Consider the following 26,703-nt stretch of genomic DNA (forward strand, 5'->3'; position numbering starts at 1 on the left):
GGGGACTTTTGAAATAATAAAAAGCTAATTGATATCTAAACGCTATTTTTTCAGTCTGCAAGTTTATGTGGTGCTTTTGCATTGTAAGGACATTATTAACTGGATATAACTGGATGTATCAGACATATAGGAACCCGGCTGGCAAAGAGAGGTAAAAATAAAATATGAACGAAAAAAAACCAAGCAACCCAACCTTTCAAGCTTTGCATATTTGAATTTTTCTGCCAAGCTAGGCAAACATCAGCCCTCTGGTTCTCTATCAAAATGCCTCTGTCACATTAGAAATGTTAGTTTGTACAGAAAATCTGCTTCACCTTCAATCAGTGCCACAAGTCATATCATATGTGCTCTCAGAAAACTGACAAGAAACATGTGAAACAGCAGTAACAGTCCCTGCTAAAGATGAGCAGATACTGAACACAGGAGAGAAGGTTGGTGGGCAGATGAAATTCAATTTGAATATTTATTAAATTTGACTTCTGTTGAGCTGAATGAATAAGTAAAGCAGCAAATACAAGAGTGCTATTCCTTTTACAACTGCCTAAGCAGAATAATAAACTGTAAGCACATAATTAAACAACATCTGACAGTTGTTCCTGTAGCCCCCACTGTACACTGAAGTTAATGAAGTCCAAGCCATTTGCTGCCTTCTTTCTTTAACCTCCGAATGTTTGTAAGTGTGGTACTGCAATTCAGAAAGTTCATGTTAAAATGAAAGAGGCAGTGCTGCCTAATTAGGCTTCACAAGGCTGTAGTGTCCTCTCTCTCTCGTTCTCTTGCTCTCTCTCTCTCACACACACACACACACACGTACACACAGCATAAAAACGCATCCCTCCACTACATCAGAGAGGTGGAAGCAATTATTGTAACTCTGGACAATAGACTGTTGCCATTGATCTTAGCTTTGCTCTTTTATCAGAAAAAAACTAACAAGGTATTTTCAGCAGCAATCAGCCGTGCAATGATAAAAGACCACAAGATACACATCAGAGGGAGGCAAAATGAGGTAATTGAAGTGATTTCGGTGCATTTCAGATTCTGATCCACTCACTGTGAGAGTGAAGAGGAGCAGCAACCCAGTGAGAAAGCCAAGTCATCAACTGCCATTGTCTGAAGTGATGCTGGACATTTTCGGAGAGTAATTAGACTGAGATCAAAGAACATCTTAATCGTAATCTGCTTGAAGGTATGATCAATTATCTGTGTGCCAAAATATTGATCCTCAATTCTCTCTGGCAAGACCCTGAATCTGTGGGCTTGTCAAGTGTTTAAGGCCACACTAGTGACATCACAATGTTGGTACGTCGACGACAATTTGGTCTTGACTTAAATTTCTAAATGATATTCATGGGCTCACTTAAACATGTCTTTGAGATGTATGGTAGCTAATGAAAACACAGTCAACTAGACAAAACACAAAAACACCCGTTTTACAACGCATGCACAATATATAGAAAAAATGCCGCAAAGTGAGAAACACAACCAAGTACAAACGTGCTGCAAATACAGAAAACAGATATGTTGCAAGTAGGTCAAACAACAACCAAAACTATGGAGACACTAACACGTGATGTACGCAGCTTGTCCTGCCCAAAGACTGTATGTATAAAGACGGATGACAAAAGAGCTTCCCAAAAGTGAAATCAAAACATCTCAGTCACCCCCTGGTGATGGACTCCAGTATAGATCACAAGCCCCTGCCCCTCCATGTTGACAGAGGGCAGAAACAATGTGGAACGTCCTGCTCCCTATTGGTTCAGGTGGGTCCTGTCCAGTCCTGCGGCTGCGAATGATGCCATTAGCGCAAGAAGACAGCTTTTCTATCCAGAATTTTCTGGCTTCACTTTGATATAATCATGCATTGTCCATCTTAATATATGAATAATGAAAAAGCAAAAAAATACATACAATTTAGCTAATACCACTTTATGATAGCTGACTCACAAACCATTGCAACAACTTTTGGGTCTCAGTCAGTCGTTTGTGTCCCCTGGAAACAGTGCCGCTTGCACTGTTTATGTATTTGGTCATATTTTGTCATTTTGAAGTAATATGCCTGCTAATTGAAAATCGGTATGTTTGCATTGTCAATGTGTGCATGTTAGCATGCTAAACTTAGCATAAGATGTAGCTAAAGTAGACTTGTGTGTAGACCTGCATGACTCTTGTTTCCTTACATGCAAAGATGCATGCATTACATGCTAAATGTTACTTGTGTAGCTGCCATGTTCATATGTTGAATAAATATCTGTATCTGTATAATGCACGCACCCACATTTTCACGTGTAGACGCAAGTGCGGAACAGGTGATTTACAGGTGTGTGTTTCATAATGCTACAAGGTGTGGTCAACAAAAAGAACATTTGGCCAGGCTGCTATTCTGGTGACTGCTCGCTGCCTGGTGAGTCTGCCTACCGTCTCTGTTGAATAATGTAACAAGTGGTGAGTGGTGTGGGTGGTGGAGAGGAATGGCCCTTACTCAAAATAGACTCCAGTGCAAAAGCAGAAGATTACAGGCGAGGTACAGTAGCACATGCTTAGTTAGCCTACGCTTAGTTATCCCATGGAACAGTGCTGATAGCAATGGCAGACTGCAGTAATTTTACAAAGTCAAAACCAGGGCAGTTTGTGCAGTCATAGGTGTTATGGGCCTAAGGGCTATCACAAAATATCTCAAGAAACCATCCTGGGTCAAATAAATTTACTTCCAAAAATTTGCAGTAGATTATGAGGTTGTCATTTTTGTGAGAGAGGTAACAGCTGAGAGAAGGAAAAGGCATCAACGAAAAGAATGCATGCATCTGCTTGTATGTGTGTGTGATGTGTGTGTGTTTAGGTTGTCCTGGTTCATTCCTGGAGTGAGCAGATCAGGTGAAGCATATAACAGGCGAGCAAACAACATGCTGCTCCGATAGTGCCCCTCTGGCCAGTGAGGGAGGGGTGGTCGTTTCATCTCTCTCTCTCTCTCTCTCTCTCTCTCTCTCTCTCCTGTATGTGTGTGTGTGTGCGTGTATGTGTGTGTGTGCCATCTGAGCACACAGCGTCCTCGCTTTTCAACAGAAAGTGAACCAACTCCAACTTTCTCCAACGTTCAGCACTTTGTGAGGACGGACAGCGAATAAACGGAGCAGAGGAGTTACGCTGAAGATGATTAGTAGCATGTGTTAATGATAAATTCGTGGGCACGTTTTAAGACTCCTCACATTGCTGTGCATGTACTCGGTGGCAAATCATTCCACTCTGTGTGGTGGCAGCGGATGCGGGACTATTTTTAGAAACAATGTTGCGGTGGAGGATTGAATAAAACTGGGACTAAAACAGTACATTGACAGTCTGCTGCTTTCAGTGCTGCTACCTTCTGAGATCCTCATCCACGCTCGCAGGGTCATGGGATAGTACGTTGCTCCCATCCTGTCTGATGTGAAATGATGCCTTTTCCTCTAATGCTGTCCAGGAAAGCACACCGGTGGACTGCAAACTTTTGCACCATGGAATCCACTACACTTTCTGGCAACAGTGGCTGTAATGATTTTGGGACCTCGTGCAGTTTCGTGTCTTTTTACTGTCTTGAAATTTCCAAAGCACACTGCTGTTTGGGATGTGAATAAGAATTCTGGAAATAGGGAGACAGGCGCGTACTGTTTTCTCATCCTCTTCACTTCTCTCAAGTGTAAGCACATTTTTGCTGGCGCTTATGGGAATTAAGCACTCGTCCCGCTGCATGCTCCTCCGGAGAAAAATGGCGGAGTCTGAGAGCAGTGAGGTAAGTGTGAGAGACACCTTTTGATTTGCCAAACTAAAATCTGAATGTTCCGGTTCTCTCTGTCCCGAGCCCTAAATGCGTCTCGCAGCATGCGTCCTACCTTTTTAAAGAAGTTGCATCTCGGACAAAATGCAGGACGTCAGTGACAGGCTGCATCTCTGCAAGGATGTTCACCCCCCCATCTCCCCCGAAACAGGCATATTTCCAACATCGAGTACACTTGAAAATAATCTTGCACCGTCTCACTGAAATTTTTAAAATTTATTTTAATAAAAGCATGTAGCTCCTCGGCTCATGGTGCTCTGCAGGGGTTTCAGCTTGGTTTCACTTATACGTTTGTATGTGACAGGCCAGTGGCATGATGTTACAAAGACGATCTGCTCAGAGAGGAAACCTTTAGACGGTTTCTTACAATTTTAAATTTATTTGAATCTGTTTACATGAATGAAGCACTGTGATGAGGAAATACAGTGTGGGCACTGACTGGGCCAAAATGTGTTGCTGCTGCGCTCTGATCGTTATGACTTGCGCTGTCCAAGGTACTGCAGCACCTCACAGGCGAAGGGGAGCACAGTGGGACTTGATGTGTGGAGCTGTAAGAAGGGAAAGTGGGGGAAGGTGAAGAAGCGATGTCAGCCACATACCAGTGTACATCATTCACAGGGTCTGAAAAGTTTATGCAACCCTCCTCAAAATAAATTCGGATCCAGACACGTTTCACTGAAGATTTCTTCTACTTTGGCTTGCTTTTGAGCATAGCATCAGAACAGCATAGTGTGAGCCCTTTGCCACATCCGTATTCACGATGTGAAATGAAGGAGCAGTGCTGATTCATCTTTGAGTAATACTTAAAAGATTAAAACACTATGTGAAGTTGGAGACAGCCCCATGTCGCTTTGTTAAACATTATTCATCAAATAAAGTTCCTTCAAAGCCAGGTAGGAGCCTTTCCCCTCAAACTCTCAACATTTTTATCAGTGCGCTCACCTCTGAAGGCAGCAGGCACCAGATACATTATAATGAGATGATACTTCACAGATGGATGGATCTCTGTCTCCACTGCTCTCTCGAATGTTTGTGTGCTTAGAGGCGCCTAAGTACCGTAATGGCAGAAGACCAAAGTGTTTCTCTTTCCCGAATGTTTGGGGACTTTTTCCTATGAAATGATCAGTTAAGATTTCCTCTGCCCTAGGTTTAGGCCATCTGTATGTTACCTTTACCTGCTGACGTTATTACTGACTTGAGGAGCAATGGTATAGAAAACAGGGGTCACCCTCAACAGTCAAACAGGTGCACAGTGATTGTGACGCGAGTACCACCTAATGTCCTTCTCAAATAACAAACCTTATCTCCATGTGGAGGTGAGGGTTCAATCTGAAACTGAACCCCAAATGTGTTTATCTGTCTGGAGGGTCAGAGTCAAGGACAACTGCCACCCTCTGTTTCCTCTTTCCTTTCCAAGGCATCTCAGTTACGCTCACTGCAGCTGCTCTCCCCTGACCGTACAGCACCTCAAGTGAACTTTCATCTGTCGCTCAATGACAGCTTGGACACGTTTTGTTTTTCTAAATTGCAACTCTTAAAAGTCCACATTGATTCTGTATTAAAACTGGCAGCCCTCAACACCTCCTCTGGACCCTTCTGTAATTATTGACTCTTAGAATCTTGTCTTGGGGCCAGCTGTACACCTGGGAGTGTATCGTAGCTGAGCTTTATGGAACTTTAATTCTGTTACCAAATAGAAACATATGCTTGTCATTTCTGAACTTCATGCCATTAAAAATTAGAAGAAATATATAAAAAGTTACAGTACAGTCCTGGTAAACAGGTTTAGAGAATATGCATAATTGCAATAGTGGTTTAATATGTTGCACTGTAAGTGTCCTCCCTCCTTGGATAAACATCATGGCTTAAAGGATTAAGAGAAGTTCAACAGTTGTTCTTCCCTTTTTAATGACAAGCCCCCCACCCCCATCCCAAAATGCATGTAATCTTGTACTGTAATCCCAATGTTCTCATGCACCCTGCAATAATGTTTCTCTAGTCTTACATTAATTGAAGAGCTGATGTTACTGTGAATTTCTGTTTCTTTTTCAAAGACAATTTTATGCACCATTGCATCGTGCTTTATTTACACCAGTTAATTTCAAATCCATTGAAGTCAAGGAGGCAGCAACTGATTGATTAACAGTTGATACTGTAGCTCATTCTATAGCAGTTTAGAATTTTAATTAATTTTGAATGATTTAATGATTATATCATTCATTTACTTTCACATTTCAATTTTGCAGCTGTATTTAGGAGGAGAGCGCTCTGCATGTGAAGTAGCCACAGGCTAGCTGGCTGGCTGTGAAATGAGATGTCATTCAGAACATAAAAGTCAGTGTGCATCCTATCAGCTCTGTAAATAAACATAGCAGTGCTTTCAACAAAATGCCAAAGACAGTGTGCTAACATGCATGGATGTTCATCAAAATTTCATGAGAATCCATCCAATAGTCATGGAGATATTTCAGTCTGGACCAAAGTGGTGGACCCACACATGGCTTAAAATGCTTCTATAATAGCACAAATAATGATATGTAACTGACCAAGGTCAGATTTAAAGTGAATGCACTATGTTGTGGCCAGTTATTTTCCACACTGTTTTCTTGGACAATGTGACCCAGTCTGTGGCATTTAAGCTCAGCAGGAAAAGACAACTGGGGGCTGGTAGTATGACTTCATCTATTTATAAGGTAATCCACCTTAATGACTCTCTTATGCACACCCTTGTTAGATTAAAGTGTAAATGGAAACAGTAAATTGACCTTTTTTGTTTAAAAAAGACTTCAGTTTGGTAAGTTATCTGAAAATGTCCAGAATCATAGATTCAAAGTTGAACTTACCTTGGTTTATTGTTGTAATCTCAACACTTAAACTGAACATGTTATATGCTGCCCATCACATCAAAGTGTCTTTTGAAACTCTGAATGGATGGATGGATCAGATGAAGCTTATGCTTACACCCCCATTAGCTTTCCTGAAATCAGACACTCTCAATTGTTCCTCTTCTTTTTTTCATCTCCCAGATTACACCACTGAATGCACTGTGGTGGTAATGCTGAAACATGGCTGTCAGTCGACTAAAAACACCACCTATTTTGGTCCACATTGCCAATTATTTATCATTTATTTTTAGAAGCCTGAATGTTGGAATGAGAATAAACGCCAGAATGGCTTACTGGCTCAAAAGTGAGATGCTGTGAGTCTGTTTCTCCATCTCTGTCTCACTCACAGTACAACACCCTCACACGCACATACCATGGCTAGATCCCCTCAGCAGGCCTCAGAGGTGATAATCAGGACATTATGGGTGTACCCTCCGTGCAGAGCAGAGCCTTCTTGCCTCTGCTTTCTGACAGACAGGCTGAATTCATGTCAGTGATCAGAGGACTCTCTCAACCCAATGGGGCTCCCAGGATTCTGTGAACTCACTGAACTGCTTATGACAGGCGACCTGAGAGGTGTTAGAGCAGATGAAGCCACCCGCTGCCCATGAATAGAAATGGCAACATGTGATATTGTCAATGCCAAGTTACGTCCTTGTTTTGCATCTTACTCCAAAAGTGATGTGGGTAGCAAGAGTCCTCGGCTGTAATGAGCCCTTTTCTTCTTTATCTCTCTCTTTCTAGCAACCACAGTCACAACCACAGCCAGTCCGCATAATTCCATCCCAGTCAGCACAGCCCACCTCGTTGCCCAAGCCTGTGCCTTCCATCCAGCCTGCCGCACGGCCTCCTCTGCCGCCACACACGCCCCATGCAGCCAGCCTCCCCAGCTGTCCCGGGAGGGGCAAGATGGCCAAGTTCCTTAGCCCAGAGGAGATGACCTCACGAGACTACTACTTTGACTCTTATGCACACTTTGGTATACACGAGGTTTGTCTCTGGGTCCTTTCACAGTCAGAATCAATGACAAATACTTGTTTGTGTTTTCTTATTCCTGTGCCTGCACTTGTTGGTGACAATTGGACTGATGTAAGTTATGCATGATGAATCTCAGGGACTAAAACAAGGAACTAAAGTTTCTGTTTGCACATTCCTGTTTGCATTTCCACCCCATCTTTCACAGAAGCTCCAGGGAGACCAGGTTGTTTGTTAGCCTACAGTTACACCCTGTGGAAAATGCTCCTTCCTTCAAACACTCATTTTTCAGCATATAGTTGTAATCACAGCTCCACATGAAACTGCATATTTTTTGCATTAGTGCAAATTCATGAATACAACTCAAATAAGTAAACGTACATATCCATACTTCAGAGTTGTATCAAAAACATCATAACAACTTACTTTTCGCATTAAACAAGATGATTTTAGGTGTTAACTGCCACACAGTGAACACAAGTTACTACACCTGTGGATCATCCATTGCATCCCAAAAGTGGGTGAAGATGTGGAAATCATGAACTGGCCTCTGTTTTCTACTGACGTTTGTCCCCATATCCTTCAGATCTTTTTCTCTTTTGTACTTAGGTAAGGCACTTTAATGATGATTGTGTGTGACATTTTATCTGAACTGAGCCTCCCAGGTAGCTCATCGTCCTGCTCTGCACTGCCCTAACAGCCCATAACAACCAAATGCTATATGTCATAGATGGTTAGAACAGTGGCTGGGGTTGCGGTCAGCCATCCCATCCCAAAGGACATGAGATGCAAACCCAGCCCGAGAGAAATTTCTGCCTGGGATGCAGATGCCCTCCTTAAGCTCGACACACAGTGTGGGCTTTATATAGAATGGTGGAGGATCAAAGCAGTTTTAATTAAGATTTACTTTAAAATCTATCAAACTTCAACTGTCAGTCAAAGTGTCTCATATATCCACTAGTCAAGATGTTTTAATCTTTTCTGTCACAGCTGCAGCATTGTAAATACAGGAGACAGAAATTATTGGTCAAGTCGGTTTATTTATATAGTGCAAAATCACAACAAAAGTTCTCTCATGACACTTTTCATCTAGAGCAGGCCTACACCGTACTGTTTAATTCACAGAGACCCACCGTTCCTCCATGAGCAAGCAGGTGGCGAAAGTAGTGATGAAAAACAGCCTTTTAACAGGCAGAAACCCTGAACAGACCATTAAGAGACTGTAAAAAGGGAGCATGTTCCTGACCTGTGAAATGATTTTTTATATATATTTGGAATATAGGTCAGGGTATTTTTGTCATTTCTGAATATTCTTCACACTCACACGTGCATGCAGAAGAGGCAGAGTCAGAAAAGAGATTCAGACAGGCTGAGCCTGCAGGCTCTTGGGATTTATTTAGAAACACCAAGTGTGGATTTGAAAATACGGCTGAGGAGCAGCAGAGTAAGATTAGGTGATACCTGTTTGTTATTTGTGTTTGGATCCTCTGTTCATACCATGGCAAATATACAGCCCCATTATCAAGCCATGGTTTTACTTCAGCAAAAATATTCTCTTTCTCCATAGGGGCTAGCTGTGTCAGCATCTTCCTGATTTTATTTGTCGTATGTTAAACCAGGAGATGCTGAAGGATGAAGTGAGGACACTCACCTACAGGAACTCCATGTACCACAACAAGCATGTCTTTAAGGACAAAATAGTGTTGGATGTTGGAAGCGGAACTGGAATCCTGTCCATGTTTGCAGCCAAGGCAGGGGCAAAGCATGTGTATGGGGTAAGACGTGTTTCTTTTTAGCGCATCTTAGTGCATCATGCTGCGACGTCAGGATCTATCCACTGTAGAGCCCAGCCCGACAAGTATTCATGCATGTACTGTATGCATACATCCGGTTCTCTGCAGAGCCGTACATACATTTAAACCATTTTTTGACAGACTTCCTATAATCTTGGAGGAATATTTTGTCTGACAGGCAGGTGATAAAAGTGTGTGGCCTCTCAGGCAGTTTGACAGGCTAAGCCATAGCGATTTGAATCCTCTCTCTGTTATCGTGTACTGGTGCAGAAGTAATTGGTAGCCAGGGCATGTCTCAGAACGCATGCTGGATACACACTCAAAGTTTGGGATAACCACATGGAAGTTATTTTTGTACATTGGTTCCAGACGGCCTGCATTTGGTTGTGGGGACGAATTATTAACTTGGAACTGCTAAGAGACATGGATTCTACTGGTTGGCATTATGTGTTTATGTATGTGTGACTTTGCCTTGTGTCTCGTGTTTTGTTTTCCTTCCCTCTGCTGTCCCACTCCGTTCTTCAATTTTTGTCTTTGTACTTTAAACTGGAATATCACTTCAGTTTGTGCTGAACTCACACTTGTGTTACTGCTGTCCATCTGGCAGGGTTTTATCCACATAAATGTGGCTAAGATTTCAGGGATTTAGTTTGCCTTTGACTCAGATGTTCTTGGTTTGAGGCTCTACGCCAAAGCCCAGTACCTTTGTCCTTGGATGCCTGATTATGTTTTAAAATGGGGAAGCAAACTTGTATAGTTAGCTAATCAGAAGAGGAACTGGGGGTCTTCCCCTAGAGAGAAAAAAAATAATTTAAAACAAATTTCCTGCATTTATACACCACCAAACCACATAGATTAGGTGAAGAAAAAGTCACCTACACTAGGTTAATTAATTACACTGAGGATGCCATAAAACCATCATCATCATATTAGTAATTGGAAGGATGAGGAAAGGAATGATTTTTAGACGAAGGGCTGTTTCATATTTGAAATTATATTCATAAAAACATTATTCAGTTTAAATTGGTTGCTTGATTAAGGTCCTTCCTCGCAGGGACTTAATGGCAATAAGTTTAATTTTAAAAAGATAAAAAGTGGTGTAGAAAAACCATGACTTTGCTTCCCCAACTGAATAATGGGAGTGCGTTTGCTCCTCTTGCTTCACTGATCAGACGTCTATGCCTTTGTCTTACTGAAAGCTTAAAAAGATCCATGTGAAAGATGAGCTTGTGAGGTGTAAGTACTGGGCTCTCAGCCAGTAAGAACACTACTCTATCATATGGACCTCGTTACAAAAAGAAAAGTGGTAACTTGTATTCTGGAGCCCATAAAACACTCTCTGGTGCTGAATTCCATATATATACAGATTCATATAATCATGAGCCCACATTTAAAGTGGAAACAGACAACTTTTCAACTTTCACCCCCCAAGTGTTTAAAAGTGACATTATCATTGGCACCGCTGTCGCAAAGACAACCAGATTTCTGAAGCAAGATTGTGAATGCCAACACGTGTTTATTTCCTTGCAGCTCCTGGTTTGTTTTCTGGCTGCTAGCATTAGTTAGTGTTAGCGTCAGCAACATGGTTACTGCTATGAGCCTATCTTCTGTAAAAATCCCAATTTGAATTCAGAATAAAACACCCTGTTAAGTAGACAGGTTTTGTTTCTTACTGATCTAGTTGAAAGAGTGCCAACTCTATACCAGTTCTGAACCCTGTCAAGCCCTGGTTATAAACAAATATCAACTGGGTGTCAGACTTCAAAACAATAGTGAAGCTCTCTCCGTTGAGAGAATGCCCGTCCATTCAGTGTTGTTTTATTTTGGTTTCTATCACTCTTCCTCTTTGCTTTCCTTGCATCCTCTGTCAACAGAATTCTTTCTCTTTCGCAGGTTAGAGTCTCCACAGCTCCAGTTGTTCCACCTTTACCTGGGGACATGGTTGCATACTTGGTTGCACAATGGCAGACGTGCCTACTTTGTGCCATAAATAGGGCCCTTATATCAACCAAAGTGAATGAGTGGTCTGTGTATAAGGCTGCATGTACATGTAGCAAGCCAAGGAGACTTGCCCCCTTAGCAATGTTTTATTAGCAATGCTATTAGCTAAAGGGCTCGAATTATATACATATATGTGATGTGGCTGGGAGGATGTGGTTGGGCCTACAATGGTAGAAGAGTTATTAAGGTGGGGGGGGGTCTACTTTTCATTAAAAATTGTTTCCAGCAAAGAGAGCCAGACACTGCTGTCATAATCTGATAGATCATATATGGGCCAGAATGTGATGAATTGAATGCAACTCCATGGGGAGATCTTTTAGGAGTTCTTGGGTGTGATACTGGGTCACTAACTGATAGATAGTTGATAAGTTGATGGTATATCAAAACTTGTAGACTTTAGTTTCTGCATCTTGCAACCAGAGAGACACAGAAAGACCTGAACTAATATAAAGTGAATATGAACTGATAAGTATGTCTTGTGTCTTGCTGAACTCATTTCAAACTAGCTGTAGTGCCATGTCACCTGGACAGAGTTAGAAAATTGTACTTGCTGTGTCTCCCGAGAGAAGGACTATAGTGGGATGACTACAGTGACAGTTACTATTCCTGACACTAGTGAGAGGTGCAGGAGGCAGCATGCAAGGTTGTGTTGACTCTAAACATGGCCCGAGGCCTCAGCTCTCCCGCTGAAGCGTGAATCTGATGGACACATGGATAATGGCTGTCTCCTCCGACATAGATGAGGAAAGAGATGAGAAATCGTTGCCAATTAGAGCACTGTCAGTGGCAGTCCTATTATCATATACTAACAGTACAGCAAAACACACATGCACCTGTATTCCTGCAAGTACACGCACATACATACACCTGGTGCAGGATTATGCATGCTTGTCTGTTTATACAGTTGATCCTAGTTTTAGGCTGTAGGTGCACTGGTTTTGTGTGTCTGCAGGCCGTGGGCACCACCAGGAGCATCCTGACCAGTCCTCCGCTAATAGGCAGCAGAGAAAAGGGCTGCTCGAGGGAGGTGGTGCTAATGTTAAATTCCCCTAACCTGAATACGTGCTCAGTGGGAAAACTGAGCTACAAAGCAGCTACAAAGCAAAAATATCCCAAATGATATCGTTATGTGCCAGAAGAGTCACAGGCAGAGCTGAATGTTTCCATTTTTCAGCCTGTTTTCTGCACAAGAGTCCCAGCTAGGCTTTACCTTTTTAACGATCCAGAGCACCTAGAGTTCATTCAAGAGTGTGCTTGATTACGACCAGATGGGTCTCCTGCAGCATTAGTAAGTCCACATATCTCGAGTCCCAGGGTAGGCGAAATAGAATGTACACTCTCAGGTGAAAATCTATACTCTCAGACTCCCTGACGCTATAAGAGGTTGGTATTGACAAATACCTCCTGCTGAATTACGTTACGTTGTTTTGTTTGGGAGCTGCTTAAATAAGTGTCCAGAGTTTATTCTGATGAATGAAGGGCCATTATAATGTTCTAAGCTTCAGACACCTCAATAAATCAGCCAGCATTGGAATGAAAGACAGAAAGAGCAAAATTTGTCAAGCAAGAAGCTCAAGACACGTAAAGGGACGGAAAAGAAAAGGTACAAAAAAGAGGCCAAGGAGAGAAACGTGGCAGAGATGCAGAAGAGAAATGGGACAAAGAAAAAAGCAGTGGGGTCAAGGATAATTTAAAAGAATTTAAAATGTCAAAAGAGTAATGAAACTAGAAGTTGGAGGTCCCGTCAGAGCTAAATGGCTGGTTGCAGTTGAGCAGTGACTAATCTTCCCTTTAATTACTTAGAATAAGATGCTGTGACAGGGCCTGGCACAGAGGCCGATCACCTTGTAATTTCTATCCCTTCATATTCTTTAATCGTCTGCTATTTTCAGCTCTACTCCAGGACATATCTTGCAATGCTAAATTAACCCCAGTGCACAAAGTCAGATGATAATTTGTCCCTTGCTGTACCTGCTGCTGTCGGGTTCACAAGTCACAAACACACTTTAAGTGATAAAAACCCACTTAATGCAAAAAAAAAAAAAAAAAAAAGTCCTCTGACAAAATGCTTCACAAACTCACATCTCCTTTGCCTTTTCTGGAAACTTGTGAGATGACTTTGTTTTTAACCTCAGAGAGCACCTTATGAAGGCTGCAGCGTCAGTCAGACATTCATGTGAGAGAAATAAAGTGTTGCCACTGCCTTTAAGGGCCACACATTTTCTAAATTATTGCACTTAAGTGCAGTTACGAGGAACTTATATTTTACTGGAGTGGCCCTGTTATTATGACAGCTACAGTTACTTTTCAGATTAAATGAAGTATACACTTCAAAAGATTTTCTTCCCAAAGCATCACAGTGCTTCATCTTTGGTCAGTTAAGTCTTTTTTCCATTTTTTTTTTCTTTGGCAGATTGAATGTTCCAGTATATCAGAATACTCAGAGAGGATCATCAAGTCCAACCACCTCGACAGTGGTAAGAGCTGCAGCTGTTCCTCCACTTCTGTTCCCCCGTTCTGATGACACCGTACTTCATCTGCAGTGAGGGGTTATAGTCCAACGGACATAGTGAATGAAGAGGAAGGAGGAAAGATATGCAGAGGAGTGGAAGATGGGTGGTCATGGGTATTCCACTGCTCAGGATTTTGAATGATTCATGTGTGAAGATGGACCTGTGTTTGTCATTCCGTACTGCACTGGACTGGCTCATTTATATTCATTTGCATCAACTCACTTCTAACTTATATAACTTCAAAGCAAATGGATTTATCATAATACGCCTGTAACTTTGAAAACAAACTTACTGACTGTGCATCTACCGAATGATAACTCCATAAACGCCACTGTCAGTCGGTGGCCTATATGTTAACCTATGAATATTAAGTATGCACAAGTAGTTTAGAGTTTTATATGGTGAACAGGAAACAATCACCAGCTGTAGTAACAGGGTTCACATGTTATCCTGACAAACACTATCAGCAGGCAAAGCTGAAGTCAGCTAATCTCAGGTAGGGCAAAGATGAATTCCTGCACTGCAAACCCCAGCTGGACTGATTTCCATAAGAACACTCTGGCTGCTATGTTAGCTCACACTGTCAAAATGAAGTGTCACAATTCTTTCTCTAATGTTCACCACTCCCTTTCTTGCACACACAGATATTACACAGAACACGGAAACTTTCTGTTTGCTGTGGTTTAAGAGATGGTATGATAAGTCTTTTTTAGTTTTCATTATGTGCTATTTCATGCTGTGAAAATGGGAAATGGTAATTCTAGAGTTGCATTTGCATTTTGCAGTGTATATATGTATATAATCAATGTAAGGATTTGACACCCAAATCTGCTTTTCAACATGACCTCCATGCTCATTTACACATGTTAAGCATTATTATTCCTAATTTAAGGGGTTCTTAAAGACATTTTTGTACGCCACAAGACAAACATTCATTCATACATTTTCTATACGGTATATCCATCAGGGTGGGGCTGGAACCTATCCCAGCTGACTACAGGCGAGAGGTGGGGTACACCCTGGATTGGTTGCCAGTCAACTGCAGGGCTGACACACAAAGACAGACAACTACACACTCACACTTACAGGATAATGTAGAGTAGCCAATTAACCTAATGTGCATGTTTTTGTACCTGGAGAAAACCCACGCAGGCACAGGGAGAACATGCAAACTCCACACAGAAGGGCCCAGACCTGGCTTAAAGATTGATATCTTGTATGTTGCAGTGATCACCATCTTCAAAGGCAAGGTGGAGGAGGTGGAGCTTCCTGTTGAGAAGGTTGACATCATAATATCTGAGTGGATGGGCTACTGTCTCTTCTATGAATCCATGCTCAACACTGTCATCTTTGCCAGGGACAAGTGGCTGGTAAAGATTGTTGTGTGCAGTGTGTCTCGATGTGTGTATCAACTTGATATTGTGTACAAGTTTATTTTCAATAATATCAGTAAGAAATTTCCTAGTGACAAAATAAACCACCACTGTAATAACCATGAAATAAATCACAAAGGTAGTACTGTTAGACAATTATGTAATGATCACACCAATGCATAGAGATCTAGGCTGAAATTTAACTTACGACTCTCACTGGTTGAATGTCGAGTTATGAGATCTTTGTATAATATAAATAAGGTCTTAAAATGTAATCAAATAGTTGAGAAATATTAAAGGTGGATTTGGTAAAATCAAACAAAGCAAAATCAAGTTAGATTATGAAAGTATCCATCTGAAAGATCTCACCCACACCCTTCAGGTATGCATTGTGAAGGTCATGAGTGTATTATAAGAGATTATCAAAAAACTATACGCTAAATAAATAAATAATATAAAAACTAAATTAATTCAGTATTAATATTTAAAATACATCTATGGTGGAGACTACAGATACATTAAGCTACATCAGAGCCTACGCAACACATCTTTAAATGAATATGACGACAACACCCCTTTTCTTTACTGATTTGAAAAATGATCCAATCATTCACTCGAAACTGTGATGCAATTCAAACTTAGTTTTGTGATTCATTGCACCTGTAATAAGTAAATAATATGAATAAATACACAATGAAAAAATCATTACATTAACATAAAAAACACACAATATGGAAGTTTTATTATATTAATAACTGATATTTCACGGAAATGTTTTCTTTTTTTAACGCTACACAATACACAAAAATGGGTATAGTTAGTGAGGAACAACTGAGGAGTTAATGAGGAACAACCTGCTAATTAATAAAGCACAAATTGCCAAAAAAGTACGGCGTCACTGACACAGAGGGCTGAACCCCGATGCAGAGTCCTAAAAGGGCGGGAAGGTGGAGGTCCAAAATAATATTCTTTTAATTAAATCAAAGAACCCAGAAAAGGCACACACTGTGGCACAAGGATCAACAAAAAACTGTGGCAAAAACCCTGGCAAGACAAGACAAAGATAATCCTGACATGGCAAGCAATTCCTGACATGAAGGCAAAACATCAACCTGACAAAGAGTGACGGGGAAGACGAGGACTAAATAGACAACATAACGAGAGACAGGTGAAACACATTAAGGGAGGAGAAAGCAATCAAGACAAACCAAAGCAAAGCTACACGGAAAAGTGACACACAGGAGAAGTGACACTTTCAAAATAAAACAGGACATGACAAAAACCTGGAACATAATACATGGAAAGACATGACAAGACACACGAATCATGACACATGGATCAATAATCAAAAGACAGAACATAACTTAAACACAACGCGTGAAACAAATGGGTGTTTTCTAAATAGCTGTGATTCAGAATAGTAGATAGTGATAAATTAGTACAGAACCAAATGTTAGATTCAGTTATAATGACTAAATGTCATTTATCTCTTCATTGATTTGTTATTGGAAAGTAATAATCATAATGTTATACATCACAAACAATTCTGCCATTCAAATCTACAAGCAGGTAGAACAATAATGCCTCCATAATTTAAACTTGTTCTTGGCTGTAAATGTCACCAATGCTGTAATGTAGACCTTTTATTATGCCTTTCAGGATTAATTGCTGTTTTACTTTTTGCCTCATTTGTAAAACAGAGACCCGGAGGATTAATGTTTCCTGACCGTGCCTCCCTGTATTTGGTGGCCATAGAGGACAGGCAGTACAAAGACTTCAAAATACACTGTAAGTTCAGAGTGAGAGTGTGTAAGTGAGGATGGATGTGGGTAATACCTGAACCTGGATTGTGGAATGGCAAATACTTGTACTGTACTTGGTGTACTCTGTGTAGCTCTCGGGTGGCTTTAACCTCAATAATGTCTTCATGTTGTAAATGATCCGTGGATGTAAAGCACACCTCCACACCTCCGCCTTGTACTCACACAAGTGTGGGTGCGCTCACACAGTGCATACACAACCTTTCCTGCTCTGCAAATGATTTTGAACTTTTCCTCAGGTATAACACTGGAGGCGGTAATTGATATTATAAGTCAACATGCCTCTCCATCTCCGTGTCATCCCACTCTAAACCCGCCAGGAGGACTGTGGGCGATGTTTTGCAGCGTCAAAGCCAGTGTGAAGCCAGTGCAACACACTTAACAAAAGGCATACAAACACAACAATAGCCAGTTGGCCTCATACCCACACTTCGTCGTACATCAGGGAAGATATACAACCTTACTGCACCAGATGATCTACTGAGAGTCATATCACATTTGTTCACTGTATTCCTGATCTCTTCCTGTATCTGAATACCTCAACTCAGATCACCATTATTCTGTGACGAGTGGTGAGACAAGTGCAAGTATTGACCACAAACTTCTTTCTCTCAAGGCAAGATGACCTTTAGACTGACTTAGAAGAGGCCTTCTGAAGCACTCCAGTATTCTAAGAGCATCCTGTGGTCATTAGTGCTACTCTGGGCTACACACTGCCTTTGTTAAGTGTGCAGCAAGAGATGCAAATACAGTACATTACGAAGTCTCCAGGGGTGTGTGACCTGTTCATTATCACCAACTCTCCAGCTCACTCAAGTAGCTCTCTCCTTTGGGTCATGATAGAGATGTTTGCTCACACACTATCTAAGGGAGCTTAATGAATAATGCATGGTATGATTCTGCCGAAGCTGCAAGGCTATCTGAGGAAGGAGGGGAGGCTGCGTTCAAGGAGGCTCATGTTTACAAATCATCCCTGAATACAATGTGACTTTCATCTCTCAAAATGACAATTGTTCATCCAGTGAGGTATATCAGAATTTGTATCTCTGTGTTAAGAGCCAGACTAGTGCAGTTCAACTCTTTACACCTCCTGTGGCTTTTCCAAACCTCTTAAAAGGAAACAGAATAGAAAACTTGGTGGGAAAGTATCTCAATGACATTATATTTACTGTACCAGGGTGGGAGAACGTTTATGGCTTTGACATGACCTGTATCCGTAATGTGGCGATGAAGGAACCACTGGTGGACGTTGTGGATCCCAAACAGGTGGTGACCAACTCCTGCCTCATCAAGGTGAGTAATGCATAGACAGTAATTGGTCTGATGGCAGATGATCGCTTCATCACAATGCCTGAGTAAATGTCAACTGCAGACCCAATAGAGAGGCAAAGTCCCTCTCCTTCTGGTGACCCACGGTGGGGCCATATAGTGGAGAAAATGTTAACAGTAGTTGATAGTGAGAGACAAGTAGTTTCTTGATCCAATTTGAATTGTGCAATGAGGGACACATATTTTTGTCAGTTTAATTTTATCAAGATAATTTTGCATCTCAGGGACGTCACATAACTTTTTTGAGAATAGAAACATGCATCTAGAAAGACACCCAACAGTCATGTAAGTGATGTCAGCTTGTTTAACATTCAAAATAAACCAGTAGGTTCGACCCCCCCATGCTAGCTTATGAAACAAGCTAACTCTCCCTTCACATAGCTGCAGCTGTCAACGTGGCCGGGCTCAGGGATTTTGAACTCTTTTAGTCTTTCTGTGGTGTTTATAATGAGAGATGTGAAGCAGCTCACTGAATGGTTTCACACAAAACTAAATGCAAGCTTTGCTGCCAATTTTTTGACATACAAAATTATCTTTTAAATTGACGTCACATGAGAGAGTGGCAATTCATGGCAGTATTCATATAGAAATGTATTTGTTTCCTAGTATTGATTTTTTTCTGAGGTAAGGTCACAGAAAGGTGGCTTTATACTATACTTTTACAGTGTCAATAGTGGCCCTATGGTACTGTATGTGGCATGAAAGCAATGCAAATGTTGTCTTCAAGAGAATTCATGAGCCTTTTCCTGCTCCAAACTGTTGTTATATATGGGTCTTTAAAAATTCACCATCGGTCAACCCATAAAATGGACCTGATTCATTCCTGATTATTACCATGGTATCAACAGTAACATTACCCCATCTTTCTTCACTTGTCAGATGAAAAATCTGTACCTAAAGTGAATAAGCTAACCATACAGTACGTAATAAAGAATGATTAGTCCAGACAATATCAGTATATTAGCAGTTGTCTCATAGTGAATGCTAGGGGTGAGGATTATAGACTGTAATGCAGAGATGCCGGCATGATTACAGTGGTGAAATACACACACACGCACACACACACACACTCACACATACAATAACTACTCAGTGACAATGACTGATCGGTAAACATATTGTATGACATGCTGTGGCTGGTATGATATGACCTTGATGTGTGGCTGTTGCCTTTGTCTGTGCCTCTCCCTGTGTGGATTAGAGGAACTGAGCTGATGTGCCATGCATGTCAATTGCAGTCCGTCTGGCCCTACTGATTGTGTTCCTTGCCACAGTGACCTTATGGCTGTCGTTGATTAGAAGGCTCTGTCTCTGTTTCACCTCTGCTCTGGTGGAATATTGGTTCTTGATCATTACCAGTGCCACTTTCTTTGTGTTGCTGATTGTCAAGCACCCAGTTTTTGTTTTCTCTTATATCAGATAGCCTTTAATTTTGAATGCAGTGAGATATAAAGTCAGCATATCTGAGATCAGTCATGAGAGTATAATAAGAATCTCAATGAAGCTGATGGGAATGCTGCTGATCTTTGGATCTTGTATTTGAAAAAAAGAAGCTGTACAACAATGTTACCCCCCTGACAAGCTTTATTGTCTTTAAATGGATTACTGAATGACCTCATTAAAGTTGTATGGCTGAGGATAAGTACACATAGGACCTCATGTTATTAAACTACCGATTGAAACTTTGGTAGAAATATTCCGTGAGGATGATATCAAGCATAATCCTGCAGAAAATAATTAATATAACGTTAACAACAACCTGCATGATTGTGCTGTTCAATTTTTTATTGTGTCTTTAGAGTAATTGCAAGTGGGTAAACATTGCAGTGTGTTATATTGTTGTCTTAAACTTTGAAATGTGACTTTGGAAAGTTTATACTGCATGACCAGGGTAAATACTCTTATCTGGTGTTTATGAGAGTGGTTAAGACAGCGGGGGAAACCTGACATTAATGTCATATAGTTTTTATAGCCGCAGCAAATGTGACACCTGGCACCAAAGCCAGCAAGCAATGCAGTGAATATTTATTGGCACTGATGGTACATGAAACAAGATTATCACACCTTTGCCTACATGTTAACCCTGTAGTGCACTGCAGGTTTCAGGTGAGCTGCACTCCCTTTTCTTACTCAGTAATCAAAGCTGATATCCCATGACAGTAAACCAGGGTCTGGAACAACATGTTCTTCTCTGAACATGGCCTTGAGGGGCAATGTGCTGTCAGATACCCTGCTAAAGTGCCTGGAAGCAGGGGACAGATTTGGGTTGATAGCACCATGCATGAAGAACACTTGGAGGTTGACAATAGTTAAAGCACACAAATGACCACAGGACCTCCATCCTTGTCATCCCTACACAAGGGTTACCAGCCTCATTCTGGATGGTTATTATCTTGACACAGCCCCAGTAGGATATAATGGTGACCCTAAAGGTAGAGGCTTTGTGCTGTTTCTTAATGATTGTTGTTGTTTTGTTTTTGGTTTTTTATTTGTTTGTTTATTTGGTCTCCTTGATGTATTCTCCATTCCCCATTTTCAGTTGTTGTGCTAAGCTAAGAGGCTACTGGTGGAATGATATCATTTCAACCATTTCTTAGGACTAAAGCAAATCTTTTCTGAGCCGTTATGTCTACTTCTGCATAAGTACGCTCAGAGCAAATGACATGACAAATCCAGAGCCAAATGACAATCCGCATGTTCCCCAAATTGTCAAAATATAATATTTAAGAAGGGTTAATGAGGGGAGTTTAATAATGATCATTGACTTGTGGTGAGTTTTGTTTATGTGATCCATCTCTTTACTCATACAGGAGGTTGACATCTACACAGTGAAGATTGAGGACCTCTCATTTACCTCAACATTCTGCCTGCAGATCCAGAGGAATGACTACATCCATGCACTGGTCACTTACTTCCACGTAGAGTTTACTAAGTGTCACAAAAAGACTGGTTTCTCCACAGGTAAGAGGCCTCATATTGTCTCTTACTTTACATACAGGGCAGCAGAAAGTGCACTTTTAAGGCATTAGAGCTACAGTGTATGTACTAAAGTCATGGTAATGCTAATCTAAAAAAGAAAAAAAAAATCACGAATCACTTTTTGAGTCAAATTTCAGCAGTGAAAGAGCATCCCCTGGTGATCAGATTCAATTTTTCTCTCAAAGCTTAAAATGGAGCAAAAGGGATACTTTACTGAAGGTGTGGATGCTCTCAGTGCCCTATAGAAGTGAAATATGTAATGTAAAAGAAGCAAGTCCTGCTGGTTTTCAGCAAAGGTACAAGGGAATGGGCTGAATTTGAATATCAAAAGCCTTTATGAGAATAGTAGCAGTCCTCTCCTCTCACTCTCGGCATGAAAGTGAATATGCATATTTTCACTGCAACAAAATACTTTCAGTTTCAGTTTAAACATTAACTCATATTTGCTGACAGATTCCCTTGCAAAAGGTCAAAAGGGCAGAGTATGAGACCTCAGCGTAGTGAATTGTGGGGAATATTTTGATGTCGGTAGCAAAATCTTCATTCACCAAGAAAAAATGAGGGAACAAGGGAGGATATTGCTGGACTTGTTTCATATAACCTGAAAACTTCACTTTATTAGGGCAGGCAGAAAACATGCACAAACACATTTTATGTGTAAGCTAATGTTCCCAGGGACCTGAAATCAAGACCCTCAGTTGGAGGACAGCTTCACTACATACATGCAGTATTAATGTAGCTGAAATGGGAGTAACTGGCCTCAAAATTCTTAGTTTATACGGCAGCCCATTTCTCAAGTTTATTGTGTTTCATCCATTTAGTAGCTGGTTACTTTTCAGAGTAGGGTGGGGAGTTTCTGTGTGTTTCACACTGTTTTTAGAAAAGCCTCTCCTCACTGATGAAAGACCATTTATTTCTTGCTCTTTGAGAATGGAAGGCACCTTTTATAATAGTAAAAGAGCAGTTCACGTCAGACTGATTGACAAGACTGGACTAAATTAACAGAGGGATTTTGTGTCAAAATCTGTGCGTGACTGACCTCTAGTGGTGGTGGCAAATATCATACATAGTTATGACTTGTAAGGCACAATGCATCTGTTAGCCTTATGGTTCTGATAATCTTGTATTTATCAAATTTTTTGAATCACCAGTCTTCTTTTCCATAAAGAAATAGATGTAAAATCATTTCCTAACCTTAGCTGTCCTGTCCACCTGACTTCTAATAATTACGACTGTTTGTCTAGCTAAAGTTTGCCAGCGATTGCCCATACAGTGCTGTAAGACAGCATCAGACACACACAGACTCTCAGCCAGACTATATTTCATGCTGCTCAGTAAAAGTGCCATCTTAACCACTGAATTAGCCTAAGCAGCAGAGCTAGCTTGTCAGTGTCTCTATTAAGCTAAGAAAGAGGCAGCTCTGTGCAGCCACCATGCTTATCAGAAGGCTCTTTTATCAAGAGACGCATACAGAGCTTGTCTATAAAGGCAGAGCTACCAAGCTGCACCAGGACAGCTGGCAGAAATTTGATTTAAGCACTACTGACCTTATGAATCATGGTCGAGCTATCAGTAATGGTCAGTGCACTGGGGGATGCTCACATTTATTTTGGGACTGTGGTGTCAGATTCTCTGCAACACAAACACACAAGCATACATTCACAAAGATGAATGCACATAAGGAAGCACAATAGATATAAACTGTTGACTGCTGATTGATTGGTGATGAAAGAAGACTGACTCGAGCAGCAGTGGAGAGGTCAAGAATGCAGTCATTGATTTCCTTCTTCAGCACTGACATCTTGAGCCCGAGTGGAGCTGCTTTCTCTTTATGCACCATCGCTTCACAACAAAAAAGATACAAGCTCAGTTCCCCGTCTCTGCTCTCGCCTGTACAGTTTATTCTCTCCATCAGGCAGATGGGAGTCTCTGTTAGCCTCATGATGGACTGGCAGCCTGTCCAGGGTGTCTCTTTGCCTTCTGCCCAGTGTTCAGTGGTGTACACATCACATCCTTGGTACTCATCATAGACAAGGAGATGATATGCTGTCTTGCACCCGAGATGTTTCTTTAGTATGTTGCCAGCATTTAAAACTTAATAAAGCATTAAATTTTAACCTGTGGCTTTATTATTATTTTATAAATCATTTACTAATGTTTCATATATCGGTAATAAGTGATTGATGAGAGCAACTTTTGTGTCAACAGGCTGTGGAAAAAACCCTGTTAATTAATTCTCATGGGTTTCTCACATTCCAATAAGTCAGCAGTTGCAAATGTGGAGTAATTCATTAATTAAAGATTTTTTTTTTTTTTTTAGAAATCGTACCTGCTGCTGGAAATGTTAACTTAGATGTTGGTCCAGATTCACTACAGTCACTGTGAGCGATTTTTCACAATCTGGCAACGAGTCAACAGTTCTGAGTAAAGGCTTATGACTCATCTATTAAGAATCGATAAATTATTTATTTACCACTTCTTAAGTCATTAGTAACAACTTATGAACTTTTCATAAAGGCTGCCTTATTAGAAAGTAGCACTCTTAGGATATATGTAAAATGTAAAATGGCTGATGTTCATTTTAAAAGTGTGTGTGTCTCCGTGTGTGTCTCTGGGTGTGTCCCAGCGCCAGACGCTCCGTACACCCACTGGAAGCAGACAGTGTTTTACCTGGAGGACTACTTAACAGTGCGGAGAGGAGAGGAGATTACCGGCAGCATTGCTGTGAAGCCCAATGAGAAAAACACTGTGAGTATTTTACAATCTAATTGTTCGTATTGAGGAAGCTCTGTGTGAAACGATCACTTCAATGCTGATGACATCTGTCTTTAAGGGATATATTGTATTACATGTGTAGTTATGTTTAGTAGCAATATACTAAACAGCTCGTATCTTTCTATCCTCGCTAAGAAATGATTCATTTCCTGTACTGTCTGCCCACAGCAGATTGTTGTCTCCTCAGTGTTGGACAGCAGTCAAGCAGGCAGCCGCACTGCAGTGACTTCCAGACAAACAACAACAGATTCTATTGTTGACCTTGTCAGTGTCCTCTCCTCCCCCTCTGGGATGGAGAAGCTGAGCTCGCTTCCTCCTGTTGTCTAACACAAACAGTGTGTGCTTATTTAACACCATGTACTGCTGTCGGGCAGAATTGGGAAACCTGATAGTACTGGGAAATGTTTGTGTTGTTATTACCTCCCCTCTGTCTGGTGAACCTTTCTTCTCTCCCTCTCTTGACCTGCAGCGGGACTTGGACTTCACCTTTGAGCTGGATTTTAAAGGACAGCTGTGTGAAGCTGCCATAGCCCACGACTACAAGATGCGTTAAATTTGACTGAGAGACTGTGGTGCTCCATTGAATATAAACCCTGAGCAGTGGATGGTGACAGAAACACTCCTATGACCCCAGATGATGTAGAGGGGCATTGAACAAAACAGGAGACCCGGCCAAAGACAAAGCAGAGGTGGCCCCACTGGCAATATCACTATTGTCGCTACGATATCGCTATGATGAAGACAGGAAGTTACTGATGCCGACTGTTAAACAATCCTGAATGTAATGATGACAAAAAGAGCACAGGAATATTTTCTAGAATGCTTTTGATTCTTGATGTGTGTGTACATGTGAGACGGAGTGATGTACCCGTGTGTTTTGTTCTGTACTTGTTTTCCACGATAGCCTGGACCTTATGGAGGGATTTTTAAATTAGAGTAGAGCTCATTTAATTCATTACTGTATTGTCCATATACTGCTATAGGTAGACGATCAATTTAAAGTGTAATTCTTCTGTCATGTTATGTACTGTAGGGAATGTTATCAGAGAAACACTTTAATTTATAGTTGTATCAATTAAGCAATGTTGGAACACTAACAGCCAAGGACAAACCTGCGTAGGTACGTGTATGTGTACTGTGAAAGGTAACACGTGTTTGCATAGTCAGTGTACTAGTAGCTTCCTGTGAGTGTGTAATAGAAGGCATCTGGTGCACAGCTTGGATTCCGGATGTGTCGTCAGTTAGAGTTGTGACATTGACATGCCAATAACATACTTTCCCCATCCTCAATGCCTTGACCAAGTGCCGAAGTGTACCTAGTTCTTTTACGCACTGCTGCATTTAGCATTTTTCTATAGTTTCATATACACACTCCAGCCACTCTCCTTTAATTGGTTTGAGATTAGATCTTCATAAAGCACAGGCTCAAGCCATCAAGCTTCTTTAGTCGGACATGGACATGACCCATGTCAAGCAATCGGACCCACAATTAAGTCCTAGATATAAGCTCTGAACTCGGATAACAGACTAAGAGGAGTCAAATAAATACTGATGATGCTGCACTTATAACTTAGCTATAACCTGATGAGACTTTTTCTCATAGCATGCACATAAATATGATCACATGATGCTTGAGTTTACACACTGTAACCTGCAGTTACTGTAGGACACAAAGCAGTGCGTTGAAGCTGATGAAAATCCACTTCACCTGTGCTCTTACTGAGGTAATTGCCAAGGTATCCGCTTGAAGGCTTTTCTTCAGTCAAGACCTGGATCCAGGCAAAGGTTACCCTAATATTCACTTTATTGTTCCTAGTATTAGCCTAAAACATCAACAAGAGAAACAAAACTGTTTTTCTTTGAAAATCACATTGTCTTTCCCAGATTTTAACTGAGTATTCTATGGTATTGTTATGTCCAGAGACAGTCAAGAACTGGCCTCAAATCCCCGGTCTCATACATCGACCAGAGGCCCTTTCAATGCTGAAACCAAAATGTACAGTTGCCTCACACTGTACAGCAGCTGGGGGCAATGGAGGAAACTGATAAATTATAAAGCCTGCAACTAATGCTTATAACAATCACTGAAAAGTGCAGTATCAAACTAAGTGCTGTTTTCTCAGAGCAGACAGTTTCTCTGACCCGGCGTACAGGGCACTGACTGGTACGGATAAGCAATACTATGTTATGAGTCATTAATGCTTGCAGTCAATTATACATGATAAGTCATTAATTTATTTAGTTATTTATTTAAAATGATACTTGCATTTAAAGAGCATCTTTGAAATTTGTCAGGTAAAAAAAAGATGGCTGCTCAAATTAAACACAAATAGATTTGTCATCTGGTTAACAGTCATAAAAATTAAAAAAAAAAAAATTGGCATGTTCAACATTACTATTATTATCTTATGAAAAAAATATACTGAATATGTTGTTTCACATGTTGTCA

The 26,703-nt window shown here is 40.9% G+C and overlaps 1 protein-coding gene across 1 annotated transcript; it reads left to right on the top strand.

Moving 5' to 3' along the window:
* The first annotated feature begins 3,626 nt into the window (after positions 1 to 3,626).
* LOC124061983 (protein arginine N-methyltransferase 8-B) lies at positions 3,627 to 26,601 on the top strand. Its single transcript, XM_046394378.1, has 10 exons — positions 3,627 to 3,766; positions 7,441 to 7,686; positions 9,291 to 9,446; positions 13,879 to 13,942; positions 15,206 to 15,348; positions 17,052 to 17,139; positions 18,349 to 18,464; positions 21,311 to 21,461; positions 24,106 to 24,227; positions 24,724 to 26,601. The coding sequence occupies exons 1-10, from the start codon at positions 3,698 to 3,700 to the stop codon at positions 24,805 to 24,807; spliced, it is 1,239 nt and encodes a 412-aa protein (XP_046250334.1). The 5' UTR covers positions 3,627 to 3,697; the 3' UTR covers positions 24,808 to 26,601.
* The last annotated feature ends 102 nt before the right edge of the window (positions 26,602 to 26,703 follow it).

This window comes from Scatophagus argus, chromosome 7 (genome assembly GCF_020382885.2).
Source record: "Scatophagus argus isolate fScaArg1 chromosome 7, fScaArg1.pri, whole genome shotgun sequence".
Taxonomy (NCBI): domain Eukaryota; kingdom Metazoa; phylum Chordata; class Actinopteri; family Scatophagidae; genus Scatophagus; species Scatophagus argus.

Excerpts from the sequence above, each read along its gene's own strand:
- LOC124061983 (XM_046394378.1), top strand. The coding sequence starts at position 3,698 with ATGGGAATTAAGCACTCGTCCCGCTGCATGCTCCTCCGGAGAAAAATG. Across the intron at positions 15,349-17,051 it reads TTGCCAGGGACAAGTGGCTG|AGACCCGGAGGATTAATGTT; the intron begins GTAAAGATTGTT and ends TTTGTAAAACAG. Across the intron at positions 21,462-24,105 it reads AAAGACTGGTTTCTCCACAG|CGCCAGACGCTCCGTACACC; the intron begins GTAAGAGGCCTC and ends GGTGTGTCCCAG.